At 43.9% G+C, this 15035-nt stretch overlaps 1 protein-coding gene across 1 annotated transcript; it reads left to right on the top strand.

The window, feature by feature from the left end:
- The first annotated feature begins 6706 nt into the window (after nucleotides 1-6706).
- On the top strand, nucleotides 6707-8875 carry LOC147438102 (trans-cinnamate 4-monooxygenase-like). Its single transcript, XM_086487451.1, has 4 exons — nucleotides 6707-7546; nucleotides 7770-7879; nucleotides 7974-8128; nucleotides 8229-8875. Exons 1-4 carry the CDS (start codon nucleotides 6750-6752, stop codon nucleotides 8667-8669), a joined length of 1503 nt encoding a protein of 500 aa, XP_086343577.1. The 5' UTR covers nucleotides 6707-6749; the 3' UTR covers nucleotides 8670-8875.
- Nucleotides 8876-15035: the final 6160 nt, after the last annotated feature.

The following is a 15035-nucleotide window of genomic DNA, read 5'->3' as shown; positions in this document are numbered from 1 at the left end:
TTGAGATAGATCCAAAAGCACATGTCTATATTCTAACCCTTGCTCCTTTTTATTATCCCACATTAAATGGTCAGTTTAATATGAGAAAATCATTTGGGTTGGTTAGATATTAGATATTTAATGACATGGATGGCCATGAAACTTTGTTGGGACAAGAGCAACACCCTATTCCTTAGCCTTGCAAAGTTTAATGGCCATCATTGGCCATGTCTATGGTCAAGGACGACACAATCGCCATTTTTTTTATCGTTGGGCCCTTAGCAAGCCCAATGGCAAAGAATTGGCAATTATGCAATATCTGATAGTCGAGACGACAACGGATGGATATGAAACTTTACAAGGGTTGGGGAACCACCCTACTCCCCACTCCTACAAAGTTTCATGGCCATCGTTGGCCATCTCTACGGTCGGGGACTGCACAACCACCAATTTTTTTCCATTGAGCCCTTAGCGAGTCCAATGGAAAACAATTGGCGATGGTGCAAGGCTTGACTATCTAGACAACAACGAATGGCCATGAAACCTTGCAAGGGTGGGGTAAACACCTTAATCCCCTCCCCTACAAAGTTTCATGGCCATCGTTGGACGTCTCGATGCTTAGGGATGGCACAATTGTAAAAAAAAATTCATTGGGACCTTAGCGAGCCCAATGGCAAAAAAATGGCAATTGTGCAAGGCCTGACCGTCAAGACAAACTAATGGATTGCCATGAAACTTTTCAGGGGTGGGGAAGCACCCTACTATGTGCCTTTAAAAAGTTTCATGGCCATCGCTCGTCGTCCCAACGGTCAGGGACGACACAATCTTCATTTTTTTCTCGTTGGGCCCTTAGCGAGTCGAATGGTAAAAAATTGGTAATTGTGTAGGGCCTGACCATCTAGATGGCAACAGATGGAAAAATAACTTTGGAGAGTAAGGGAAGCACCCTACTCCCTACCCCTATAAATTTTCATGGCCATCGTTGGCCGTCTTGGCGGTCAAGGACGGCACAATTGCCGATTTTTTACCATTCGGCCCATAGCGGCAAGAAGTAAGATGCTTCCCCTATCCCTGCAAAGTTTCATGGACATCTTTGGCCATTTTGATGGTCACAAACGACTCAATTGTCAATTTTTCATTGTTGGGCACTGAACGTGCCCAATGATAAAAAATCAGTGATTATGTAAGTCCTAACTATCGAGACAATAACATATGTCTCTGAAACATTGCACGGGTGAGGGAGGCACCCTACTCTTTTCCCTACAAATTTTTATGCCCATCATTGGCCATCTCAATGGTCGGGAATGGTGTAATTGCCAATTTGTTCCGTTGAACAATTAGCGAACCCAATGGCAAAGAGCTGGCAATTGTGCAGGGCCTGACCATCTAGATAGCACCAAAATATGGACATGAATCTTTGTAGGGGTGGGGGAAGCACCATACTCCCTACCCTTGCAATTTTTTATGGCCATTGTTGGCCATCTTGATGATCAGGGATGGCAGAATTGCCATTTTTTTTCCATTGAGCAAGCCCAATGGCAAGAAATTGGTGATTGTGCAAGGCCTGGCCATCTCGGCAACAATGGATGGCCGTGAAACTTTGCAAGGGGTATGGAAGTATCCTATTCCATGCCCTTGAAAAGTATAATGTCCATCGTTGGCCGTTTCAACGGTCAAGAATAACATAATCGCCAACTTTTTATTATTGGGCCCTTAGCAATCCCAACGGCAAAAATTTGGCGAATGTAAAGGACCTAACATTTGAGACTATTATAAATGACCATGAAACTTTGCAGAGACAAGGGATGTACCTTCTTCCCACCCGTGCAATGTTTCATGGCCATTGCTAGCCGTCTCGATGATCAAGGGCGACACAATCACCAATTTTTGTAGTTGAGCCCTTATCGAGCCCAATGGCAAAAAATTGGTGATTGTGAAAGGATGGACCGGTATAGCTGGCAACCGATGGCCACGTAACTTTTGTAGGGGCAAGGGAAGCACCCTACTCCCTACTAGTGCAAAGGTTCATGGCCATCAGTGGTCATCTCCGTGGTCAAGGGCGGCATAATCACCAACTTTTTGCGGTTGATCCTAGTGGCAAGGGAAGCACCCTACTCGCTACCAATGAAAAGGTTCATGGACATTAGTGGTCATCTCCGTGGTCAAGGGCGGCATAATCACCAACTTTTTGCGGTTGATCCTAGTGACGAAAAATTGGTGATTGTGCATGGCCTAACCATATATATGACAACGAATGGCAATGAAACTTTATAGGGACAAGAGAAGCACCCTACTCCGTGCCCTTGCAAAGTTTCATGGCCATAGTTGGCCGTCTAAATGGTCAATGACATCACACTTGTCATTTTTTATTGTTAGGCCCTTAGCGAGCCCAATGGCAGAAAACGGATGACAATGGATGGCGATGAAATGTTACAGAGGTGGGAGAAGAACCCTACTCCCTGCCACTGCAAATTTTCATGGCCATCGCTGGCCGTCGCGAGCACACTTGCCAATGTTTTCTTGGTGGGCCCTTAGCGAGCCCAATGACATAAATTTGGTGATTGTGTAGGGCTTGACCATTGAGATGACAACAGATGGCTATGAAACTTTGCAAGGGCATGGGTGGCATCTTACTCCCCATCCATATAAGATAATGACCATTGCTGCCCTCTCAAAGGTCAAGGATGACACAATCGCCATTTTTTTGTCGTTGAGTCCTTAGCAATCCCAATGGCAACAAATTGGCGATTTTCCAGAACGTGACTGTCTAAGTGGCAATGGATGGCCATGAAAATTTAGAGGGGTGGAAAAATCATTCTACTTCTTGTCCTTGCAAAGTTTCATGGCCATCGCCTACCATCTCTACATCCAAGGATGACACAATCGCCATTTTTTTTTTTTTTGTCAAGCCCTTAGCGAGCCCAATAGCAACAAATTGGCGATTGTATAGGGCTTGACCGTCTAAACAACAACGGATGTAAGAGATGGCACAATCAACATTTTTTTGCCATTGGGCCCTTAGCAAGCCCAATGGCAAAAAATTGCATGGGTCTAGGTAGATTCTTCATAGAATTTGTACATATTCTTTTTGTGAATGCTTCTACCAAAATTGATGTGAATGATACTCTTATTTTCCTTGCATAAATCCATTAGACACAGATATCCCTTGTTCACCTTGCTCTATGAAATCTATTCTGATGCCTTGGGTTGGCTTGTTAAAGATTGAATGCAACAAGAAAAACTTAAAGCCATTGACATACCTGAATCTGTAGAACAACTTTATCTTCAACAATTTGTGATGATACCTATGCAATTGTGAGAAATGATTTGCAGTAAGTAGAGAACTTTTGGGCTTTCCTTAACACTTATTATCTCGCTAGTGGCTCTCTGATGATTAACCACTCTAAAACATGTTACAAAATTTCCAAAGGATCCTGCCAAGAATTTATAGTCTAGGTTGGTTGCAAAGAGATTGAATAAGGTCATATCTTCACATTGCTAGGTATTCCTATGGATTTTAATGTGTCCTTCAACCACATATGGGACTTGGTATTGCAAAGATTCAGAAAAAGCATTTTCTCTAATAGAATCATCAACCTAACCTACTTGCTAGAGTACTTGTTTTGAACCACTACTTGCTGTCTACTTTGGTTTCCTTCTTGTCTTGTTGGTCTCCTTCTCATGACTAACTCAACAAGGTTTTCTCGTTGGCAAGAAAATTCCTTTGGGTTCACGATTGGAGGAAGTGAAAGAAATTCCAAAAGTTTTTTGGAAAGTTTGTTGAAATCCCAAAGAACAAGGAGGCTTTGGAATTCTCAATCTTCAACACCTTGCTACCAAGCTATACAGTTAATGGGTTTGGGGAGCATCCTCCTCCTCTGACTTCTGGGCTTTGCGGATCAAAAGAAGAATGAACGAGTTCTATCTGAATCTTGGTTAGCTATCTCTCTCCAACAGATATTAATTTCAAATGCCAATTTCACCCCTAGAGGGTACGCTTTTGTTTGCAAGTTTTGGAAACCTTGGAACATTCAAAAGGGCAGCTGGTCTCCTCCAAAAGCTTGGTAGGAAGCTTGAATGACATCATGGATAGGAAGCTCTTGAAGCACTTATGTGCTTTCTGAAGTAAACTACAATTGACATACATGTTGACCAAGGCATTGACAAGCACCACGTTCTATGAATTCTTTTGCCCATATCAATGTCTTGCGTAGTGCCACATGCCTTCAAAATTCAAGCGTAGTCAATTGCATCTCAATAGATGTCCTCACTTCGCATCCTTTGAAAATATCCTAGAGCTTCCAGGCCCTATCCGTGTTGTGTGTGTGTGTGTGTGTGTGTGTGTGTGTGTGTGTTTATTGAAACAAAAAATATACAAAAGGTTGGTGTTCTATGAACACCTGATGCTTTGTCTTCAGCTCTAAACTTTTGTGGGGACAATCTCTTTTAAGGTACATGCATGATGATCATATGTGCACCGGCAATTATTTGTCTCACATACTACTATGAAAGTGTTTTGTAGCTTGTCAAAGAGTGCTAGCTCAACTGAAAGAGTCATAGCCTATGAGTCCAAAGGTGGTGGCTGTTAAGTATGGAGCCTAATTTACCCCTTGTAATTTTTTGTGGTAAAAACGCACATTTGTAAGGCCCCCATTATGAGAAGAAGCCATCGTGCGTAAAGAAAAAATCACTCGTTGGAAACCAAATTTTTCACGCCCAGTCTCGAGCCCAAGCTCAAATATTCCTTTCCGTTGGAATATTATGGCCGGACGGCGTCCGGAAAGTGGTCCGAAAACGGTCAGTCATTTGGCCGGTTAGCCGGTGGCCGGTAGTCAATGTCCGATGGTCGAAAGTCAATGGCCGATGGACAATTTCAAAGGAGGACCTGTCTTCTCAAGGGCGGCCACACATGGGCGGATTGGAGGGTCCGATTTGGACTTATGTACACAAGGGCGGCTACACATGGCTGCCTCTCATGAGAGAGGGCATCCCTTTTGGCCTATAAAAGGAGGCCATTTCTACACACATTTCATAGTGTGAAGTTGATGCAACAAGGTGGGTGTGAGGTGGTAAGAGTCAAGCAAGGCGGGAGCTCCAAAAGGATAACATCCCTTTGTAACCTACTTCTTGTTTTGAAGTACTAAAGCCATTGAGTGGCTGCTTTCCCATGGACGTAGCCCACATTGGGTGAACCACGTATATCGTGTGTACTCTCTCTCTCTACTCTATAATCTCTTGTGTGTGTAAATTATCTCTCTCTGTTAAGTAATCTACTCAATTATATACTTAGCTACATCATATTTCCAAACAGTGGCTTCAACACCCCTTGACTACTTGAGGACATGATCTAGCACTTCAAGGAATTTCCCATGTGGTTTGGCCAACCATATCTAGTCGGGAAGACTCACCTTAAGGGTCGGGCTGCATCCACCTACGGCGGTTGGGTGTGTGTGTTGTGATTTCAAAGTTGTATGTAATTCTTTTTAACAAGAAAGAAAAAAAGATTTTTCCAGAAATCTCAATCTGCACAAGAAGGTAGCAGTGAACACCCGACTTTGCATGTAGATGCTCTAGCCTTAGAGGTAGCTTTTGTAGCTTCTCTACCCTTGCTTTCTGTATAAGACTCTCCCAAACGAGGTGGGCATATGATTAAGTTAGAGCCCCATCTCACTAAAGATTTTTAGGGGCTACAACACTTTTAGCCTACTCACTGTAATGTCAACACTTGTACGAGAAGTAGGTGGTGACGATTAGAGAAGACAATATTAACACCCATCATGACGTGCATTTGTGTGTACCGTTGTTGCTTGCACAACTTGCGAAAGTGAAGCAATACATATATTTACTAATTTTGAAATTTTAGAGGGAATGCAGTGCATACCCCAATCCTGCACAAGCCCTACAACAGCTACATGTGACCAGAATAGTTGATGAACGACAACCGCCATAGCCATTGCAAGTGCCAAGTGGGTCGGGGCTCTTACACAAGCCACTCCTCTACCACACTCATCATTTGCAATCGGGCTTGTTGACGTGTAAAATGTTCCCATTAACCACAGTCTAAGTAACGCTATGGTCATGCGAGGCTTAGTTATCAGTTATTTGAGCAAATAGCTAAGCCTGATTCTTGGTCACATGCAAAAAGGAACATTAAATGAATAACTATGCCCACCCTTTGTAACTATGCCAACTTGGCATAGTTGTGAGGTTCCCAGGCTTAGTTGGGAGGGTGAATGAATAACTAAACCTCGCGTGATCATGCAAGAGGCTTAGTTATTCATTTGATGCTCTATTTGGGCATAGTTGGCTTAGTTATCTATAATTGATAAGGCTATGATCCGGAGAGGTTTAGTTTTTCATTAGCTGAGCCGACCATGTCTGGCGTGAGGCAGCTTTTCATAGTAGTCCACCGGCTTCGTACTCTAACTATGCCTAAAAAGGCATAGTCCAAAATTACGCCCACCCACTGCAGGTCGGCGCTAGCTTTTTCTCTTAGCTCTTCCTCTTTCTACCTGTTGTAGGCGGTGAACGCTCTGAGCTTCTCTCGAAAACTGTCGAGGCTCAGTTATAACTAAGCCTCACGTGACCATGCCCTAACTAAGCCTCGCGTGATGTACATGCGGTTTGTAGCATTAAAGGCGTTCGAAGGCGGGCTTGGTGGCTAGCTGAGAGGGTGACACATAACAGCATGGAATCACGAAACTTATAAGTCAACCGCACACTGCACAAATCACCAAGTGTCAAAACGTACACCGCACTTCCAAGCTGCCATGGAAACCTTGCCCATTCTCCAAGCCTCTCTTGCCTTCCTCCTGGGCCTGGCCCTCCTCTTGCTCTTCAAGCTCGGCCGAACGCCCTCCGTCAAGCCCCCCCCCGGCCCCCTGGGTTGGCCCATCATCGGTAGCCTGCTCCAATACCCTCATGGCCTCACCCCACAAGCTCTCACCGACCTCACCGCCAGCTATGGTGATATCTTCATGGTAAAACTGGGCCAGCTCAGCACTGTCGTGGTCTCGTCGCCCACCCTCGCCATTGACGTGCTTCAAACGCATGGCGTCGAATTCGGGGCGCGCCCCCGCAATCTCTTGTTCGACGTCCTCACATCCAAAGGGCAAGACTTAGTGTTTGCAGACTATGGGGATCACTACAAGAAAGTGAGAAGAATTTGCACCCCTCCCTTCTTCAGTGGTAAGGCCATCCAGCAATGTAGGCAAGGGTGGGAGGAAGAGCTCACCATCACCATGGACACCATGAGACAACTACCCGATGCGGCGATGTCGGGGATCATCATCAAGGACCATTTGCAAATGCTGATGTACAGTCTTGTGTATAGAATGATGTTTTCTAGGAGATTTTCTGGGCCGGAAGACCCGTTGTACATGGAGATTATGCGGCTCAATGCAAATTCGAGACAAATTATAGTGAACTCAAAGAAGAACAATCGCATTGTAAACTTCTTCCCCTGTCTCAAGCCCTTCCTCAAGAGCTACCTAGATGAGGTGCGAAGCGCTAACCGGAAACGTCTCACCTTCTTTAAGACGACATTCATCGAGGGTCTAATTAAGGAGTATGTATCAGAGCTTTGATTTAGTGTGGTTTTTAGGTAACAACATTAGATACAAAGAGGAGTGCTCCATATGACTCATGCCACTTTATTGCTGGCTGAAGTGTTGATATGTTTGATCTATGGTTTAAGGAAACATTAGGAGGCCAAAGGTGCACTGCACATATAGTGTAGTGATTTACAATTGATCATTTTCCTGCAAGTCAAGGTTTGCTTTATTTTCCAGGAAAGAAGGGCGGGCTAAGGTCGGTGTAGACCCGATCTTGGATGCGCATGCCAAAGGGGAGCTTAGTGACGATACTGTACTGTACCTCATTCAGAACATAAATGTTGCAGGCATATATTATGGCTCTCATGATTTTCCCTTGTATACTCATGACCTGGGTTGTTTTCCTAACACACGGACATTGATTTTTCCTAATGTAAACAGCCATAGATACCACAGTTTGGGTCATGGAATGGGGTGTAGCTGTGCTGGTGAACAACAAACATATACAGGAGACCTTGAGAAATGAGCTCGATAGTATACTCGGAAAGGGCATCCCTGTTACCGAGCCGGACTTGGCAAGGCTTCCTTACTTGCAGGCAAGTGCATCAGCTAATTGAATTGAATCCAATAATTCAAGAGCACACATGCACGAGAAGCCTTGACAATAATAGCATTTGCATTGTTGAATGAATGCAGGCTGTTGTGAAAGAGGTACTGAGACAGCACATGGTGATCCCCTTGTTGCTACCACATCAGAACCTGAAACCAGCAAAGATCGGGAAATATGACATCCCTGCCCGAAGCAAAGTCCTTGTAAATGCGCGGGGAATGGCGAATGATCCCAAGTATTGGAAGAGTCCAGAGGTGTTTGATCCTACAAGGTTCTTGGATGCCAACATAGAGATGAGTGGCAATGACATGAGGTTCATGCCATTCGGGTCGGGACGACGGAGCTGTCCCGGCATGGCTATGGCGGTCGTGGTTCTGAGCCTTGCATTGGGGAGGATGGTGCAGGAGTTTGAGCTTCTACCTCCCCTAGGGAAAGTGAAGGTGGACATGAAGCCTGCGGGTGTGCTAGTTGATGCTCACATTCTTGCAGAGAAAAGCAAAGTTGTGTTGAAGCCAAGGGATACTTAGTTAGAGCCCGGTCTCCCTAGTCGGGCTACAATATTTTCAAGGTACTCCTAAAAAGAATGCTTGACGCTTACTTTACGATTTAAACTTAGTACCACAAATACCACTAGTGCAACTCGGTAATTATCCAATGGATTTTATTACAAACAATTACGACTAAAAATTGTTCTCTTATTTCTCTTACGACTAAAAATTGTTCTCTTGCACAATGGACATGTTGTCGTCTCTCTTGTCTCGTGACTTGTGTTCTCTACAAACACGCCAACGTGGCACTGCCTCTCTCTCTCTCTCTCTCTCTCTCTCTCTCTCTCTCTCTCTCTCTCTCTCTTACAGTGCGCACGAGGGGATTACGATGCGTTCGTTTGCAATCAGTGAACGCCTCCAAGCGAACGGCACATTGCGCACATGAGAACGTTTATTCAGTAGAAGCTTTTGACGCAAGCAACAGCTTTTTCTGAAGCACTTGCAGGCTTGCCGTAGGGCATTCACAACCACTAGGCTTCGCTCCCGCCACGCTGAACGTGACCGTTCCCAACGATCGAATCCGTAGGGGGCTGAAGTAATCGCTTGATGGGATCGGAATTCAATATGCACCGTGACAAAATAATGGTGGGTCACATCTACTTTTTGAGCGGAATTGGCATCGATCGGGGCTCATGTGCGCACTGCAATCTCACTCCCTTTCTCTCCGTTTTTAACCGTGAATTTGTGAAAGCTGATCATCGCTGCTGTAGCAAAGGATGGAGATCCGCAATGAATATGGTATATACTCTCTCTGTCTTTCTACGCGTCTATCACAAGAAGATTTAGGAATTTTCTCATGTAGGAAAATGGAGTCTTTTCCAATGTTTTTCATACAGTGAATAACATCATGAGCTTCTGCTCAAGAGGCACCGCATACCTAACTAGGTATGATTGGGGGCAGGGGACCACCGTGGGGTGGCGTGGGGTGGGGTGGGGGGGGGGTGGGCGGCGATCCCCCGCCCCAAATCGTACCTAGCTAGGTATGTGGTGCCTCCCTCACAGAAGCTCATGATGTTGGGGTAAGTCACAATGTGGGAATTATTGTGAGAATTTGTCCAAAACTTCTTGTTATCTCTCTCTCTCTCTCTCTCTCTCTCTCTCTCTCTCTCTCGCTCGAATTTGCGCGAACTTTTAATGACAAGACTAAGAGGAGTCTTGCTCGGTGGGCACCGGGTTGGTTATACAATGTTGTAGGCTGTAGCGATGAACGATTAAACAAACATGATTTTGAGAGGTATATACATTTTACAAATGTTGTTATGGTCGAAGCAAGTAATGCCAAAAATTTTAAAACAAGCAAACGGATAAAGCATCAATATTCCGCAATAAGAAATGAAGTGCTTTACTACGTGCAATGTTATACTTGTTCTTTTTTATTGTCCAGTCGATATTTGAGTTAAGCTACAAAAAAGGAATGTGAGTAGCTAAACATTTTGTCTTGCAATGAAACGTCACAGACTGAAAATGCAAAATATATAGTGCACATCATGCAGAAGTGCCGTACAAGAGTATGGTGGAGATTTGTCACTGTGATCTCTCCTAAAATTATAAGAAACGGACGCCATGCTCTGTCTCATAGCATTTATGTGTTGCGTCAAGCAAACACATACGCATGAGAAATTGGATGCAGATAACGGACCTTGCAGTGTTGTCAAGTTGGAGTTATGCTTGTGCAATCAAAATGTGCATTGTTGTGAATATGTCCTTTGTGTCGGACACAAAGCATGACTTAAGACAAACACAAACGATACAAGATATGTATTAAGCTTAAAGAGAGAAGAGCTAACTTTGTGTTGTACTCATAGATGGTGTAGGTTTTATTGTGAAGATGAGTTCTTAGCTCGAAAGCCCTAGTGGGACCTAGTGAAGCATGTCGTTGTCATGAATGATCCTATAAACTCCTACGAGACCTACTGAGTAGTTCCTCACCAAGAAAATGTGTGTGAATCCCACAACCACACCTATGTCTCAGTCTTTCTTCGACATTTCCTTACTATATCGTTTCTAGCTAACTAACCCTTGACAAGATTTCTTTTTGGTATGGTAGCTAGGTATATATCGAGGATGGATGGTTTCCCTTACACTTTAGAAGTTTATGGCGTTGCAGGTGCTGGTGCTATACACTACCTGCTCCTTGAGGTTCTTGAGATTCGTGAGTGCGTCTCCCATGGTAGATTCCATGGCAGGGTCTTCATTGAAGACCCCCTGTTCTTTAGTCTCGGGAGGGGGGGGGGGGGGGGGGGGGATTCCAAGGTGGTAAGAGCCCTTTTTTGCCAAGGGGCTGTAGGGGTTAAGACTTAATGTACTCTAACCATGCACTAATTGTTCACTTTGTGACCCTTTTGTTTGGCAGTTGCCAATGGACAAACTTGCAAGTATTGGGGCTCGTGAGCAGCTTCTACTAGCTTTGCTTATGTGTAGCGTTTTCTTTGCAACGTAAGGGTCTTGGGTTTTGTGAGCAGTTTCCACAAGCTCTCCTTTTATGCTCTTGGGGTTGCAAACACGAACCTATGATCATGCTCACATGTGTTGTGCTCCTAGTTCAAACCATGGTGTGTTGATGTCTTATTGTTGGCTGCAAATCATAGAGTAGTAGATCTTGTGGAAGTTTCCCACAAAACCTACGACCCTCACGTGGCCAACACAAATCTCTGATTGTGCGGAACTCATGGTTCAAATAGTAATGTCTTGCTGCTCACTGCACATCTTCACCATTTACGACTAAAAAGAAACATAGCTCCACTTTAAGTAAGTATGAAACACTCAAACCCCTCTTCGCTGAGGTGGATCACTCACATTCAACAATTCCCTCTCCAGCTAGGCAAGTTAATATCCCCATTTTGACACTGGCATGGGTCCAGCGAGGCCTCCATCCTTGAGTTGTCAAAGGGATTAGAAGAGGAGCTATGCCACAAACCTTCTGGTGATGTATCAGGTACAATTGAGGGATCAAGCATCCATTGCTTCCCTTGTGACTCGTCGAGAGAAATCCCTACATGGCTATGAATGTTTGATGCACTTGTTGATGTGGAGGTGATGTAGAGGGCAAGTGTGGGGATGTAAACATAGTAAAAATGAAGGTAGCACCACTCACTTATGATTTAAAGCGAGTCTACCTCGACTTGTAGACATTTGATTGGGCAGCAATGGTGGTGTCCTTCAACCTTCAGGTGTGAGATAGCCAAGGGTGCCTTTCAAAGTGGTCATTTCAAAGCTTTGTTGCTCCTTCCCCATTAGCTTGGCAAGCTTCAAGTCACCCACCTTGGTGTTGAAATCCTTGTCCAACAAAATATTCCCTGGTTTAACATCACAATGCATAATTACTTGGTTCTCTTTGCACACTCGTGATGCAAGTATGCTAAACCCTTTGCAGTGTCATTGGCTATCTTGCATCTTTACAACCACCTATCTAAGGATCCACACCCCATATGCTCATACACTACTAATAGTTAATATTCCTCATCATGCCACAATTTCTTCAATGTGCCCAAGTTCATATGTGAAACACTAGCAATGCTTGCTACTTATGCTCTGAACTACACCAAATTGTGCTTGCCTCCTTGTGCCAGTAGACAAGTGCATGCTGTCGTACTTGCATTACAATGGCAAAATTCCCACGTTGGGTGATGTTCTGATAGGTGTTGGTGGAGGAGTTGAAGAACAAGTTCCAAGTAAGATTAGTCCTATATAATGCTAACAAGTTAGTAGAGGTCGAATCTACAAGGAAAAATCTAATAGTAGAGAAATTATTGGCTATGTTGATAATAGTTGGACGATGTTGGAAACTGCAACAAAAAAAAAATCAAAAGCTGCCAGTTCTGTTGACATATGGGCATGTGTGATGCAAGAGAATGTGTGATGTAGGCGGTTGAGAGAGAGAGAGAGAGAGAGAGAGAGAGAGAGAGAGAGAGAGAGAGAGAGAGATCTATTGTTGACTATGCGCCAACAGATTTTCTTGCAGACGACCATACCGGCATGAAGAGTGGAGAAAGCATGGGTTGACGAGTAAACAAATGTGATTGTCTGCTTTTTTCCAACGCTGGTGTTGGTTGCTTTTTGGCGAGTTCAATAGCCATGCAATTGGATTTGAGGGCAATGGCCTAGATCATGCCAAGTGGACACCTCCTCGCTCTAGGAAGTAAAAAACTACATCAGGCTCACCAAGTGAAAAACTAGAGTGCTTCGTTAGCTGCGTTCGCATCGACTGAAGATTGAGCAAAATATTGCAAACTATATATGCCATTTCAATCGTTCTCAAATGAATTTTATTATTATTATTTGATGCTATTAATTATGTCTAAGATATTTATTAATTGGGAGGAGAGACATGAAAATGGCGAGAGAGAGAGAGAGAGAGAGAGAGAGAGAGAGAGAGAGAGAGAGAGAGATAGATTTTTTCAAATCATGTTAGATTTTTTAACATGAGAGTCTGTTTGGGATGCCAATTTGTCGTGGTTCAAAGGTATACCTCACAAAAATGGAATACCAATCGTTGTGCTTCAGAGGGATACCTTGCACAAAACCACAAGGAGGGTTAGAGTTTTGTCAAGCTCAATGTTCATGATCATACAAGATGTCTATGTTATTAATTGTTTGTTGTTCCATTTTTATGTTTCAAAAAAAAGAAAACATGCAAGTCTCCTTGCATGGGGGAGTTTGCACAATCCACCCCAATTTTTATAACACGAGGGAACGTGCCATTCCCATGGCAGTGTGAAATTTTTAGTGCGTTCATTAACTGCGTTCTCAGTGCCAAAAATAAAAAATGATAATTCTTGCTCACCGACGATTGAATGTCTATCGCCAATGCACTTCCTTGCATCAGTGATGTTGGGCTCTCCTGCACTTAACCTGCTCAAGTGACGATATCCCAGGGAGGATACCCTTCAAGAAACTTTTGTGCTATTGTAAGGACAACACATTTTGTATACATACCAATCAAACCACCACCAAGCATGAAATCATACCCCGAACAAACGTTGACTAGTATTCACATCGTGAATTCTGATACCCATGTGAAAGTCTTTCATAAGGCCACATGCCTTCAAGGTGTAAGTGTAGGTGAATGTATTTGGGGAAAGAGGTTCCGTAAAAACAGTCAAAGAGCTTTCTTGTGACGGGCATATTGGGTATATCTTGCAACCAACACCTTGCAGGGGATGACATTCCAAAGAGAATGAGAATCAATAACTTTTCATCTTTTCATGCTTTCGTGATAGTACCACATTTGGCATACATATCAACCAAGCACTACCAAGCATGACCCATGTCAATAGCTTGCATAAGGCCACTGGCCTTCAAGGTGCAAGCATAGGTGAATAAATTTGGAGAAAAGTCTTCTCTTTGCATCCGCTTCTTGAGCTACCCTAGCAAAATAAAGTTGGGCATATTCATCAATCAATGCCTTCAAGGTGATGACATTCCGGAGGGAAAGCCCATGAAGAGCTTTTTTTGGTTTCGTGGGAGCACCACATTTGACATACAAGTAGACCAAAGCACCGCCAAGTACGATATTTCTTCACCAACAATCCCTTATCAAAATGTGAGAAACTTTCACTTTGCATTTGTCTAAAGCAACCCAGATTACTCCAAGAGACCTCACTTCGCATCTGGTGAAAGTAGACCAGATCTTTTTTGCCATACCCATATCAGAGCGAATTTTTAAGCCCATATCACGATCTTGCATAGAGCCACATGCCTTCAAGATGCATGCATAGGTGATTGCATCTGGACAAAGGCCCTCACTTTGCATCCACTGATAATGGCCAAGAGCTTTCCATCCCTGGTCCTATTATGTGTATCCTGCAATCAGTTAAAACCATTCCGAATAGTAAGCTCCTTAAGAACCTGCAGAAAACAACCCAGAGCTCCTGGTGCGACCCTTTGTCGAGCATATTGTGCAATCATAGTGTGCCAAGATACAATATCCTGCACCACATTTAGCATATATATTGACCAAGGCATTGCTAAGCATGGCAATTTTTTGCAACAACCCCTACTAAAGACAATTTGCAAGCCCATATTGGCATCTTGCGTACACAAGATGCACAAGTATGTGATTGCATCTGGAGAGAGGCCCCCGCCTTGCATCCCTTGAAAACAACTAGGAGCTTTCTGGCCCTGCTCCTGTTGTACGTATCCCGCAATTAGTTAACGCCGTTCCAAATAGTAGGCTCCTCAAGCACCTGCAGAAAACAACACAGAGCTCCCGTCATCACGGACGTTGTTGGGCATATCTTGCAATCATAGCATTCCAAAAGACAACATCCCGCACCACATTTGGCATAGATATTGACCAAGGCATTGCCAATTTTTTGCAACAATCCCTATTAAAGGGAATTTTCA

Source organism: Adiantum capillus-veneris, chromosome 17 (genome assembly GCF_014529385.1).
Source record: "Adiantum capillus-veneris isolate H3 chromosome 17, ASM1452938v2, whole genome shotgun sequence".
Taxonomy (NCBI): Eukaryota; Viridiplantae; Streptophyta; class Polypodiopsida; order Polypodiales; family Pteridaceae; genus Adiantum; species Adiantum capillus-veneris.
This window is presented reverse-complemented; position numbering and strand designations above follow the sequence as displayed.

Coding starts and splice junctions, on each gene's coding strand:
- LOC147438102 (XM_086487451.1), top strand. CDS start 6,750: ATGGAAACCTTGCCCATTCTCCAAGCCTCTCTTGCCTTCCTCCTGGGC. Junction 7,547..7,769: donor ATCGAGGGTCTAATTAAGGA/GTATGTATCAGA, acceptor TTTATTTTCCAG/GAAAGAAGGGCGGGCTAAGG. Junction 7,880..7,973: donor TCAGAACATAAATGTTGCAG/GCATATATTATG, acceptor TAATGTAAACAG/CCATAGATACCACAGTTTGG.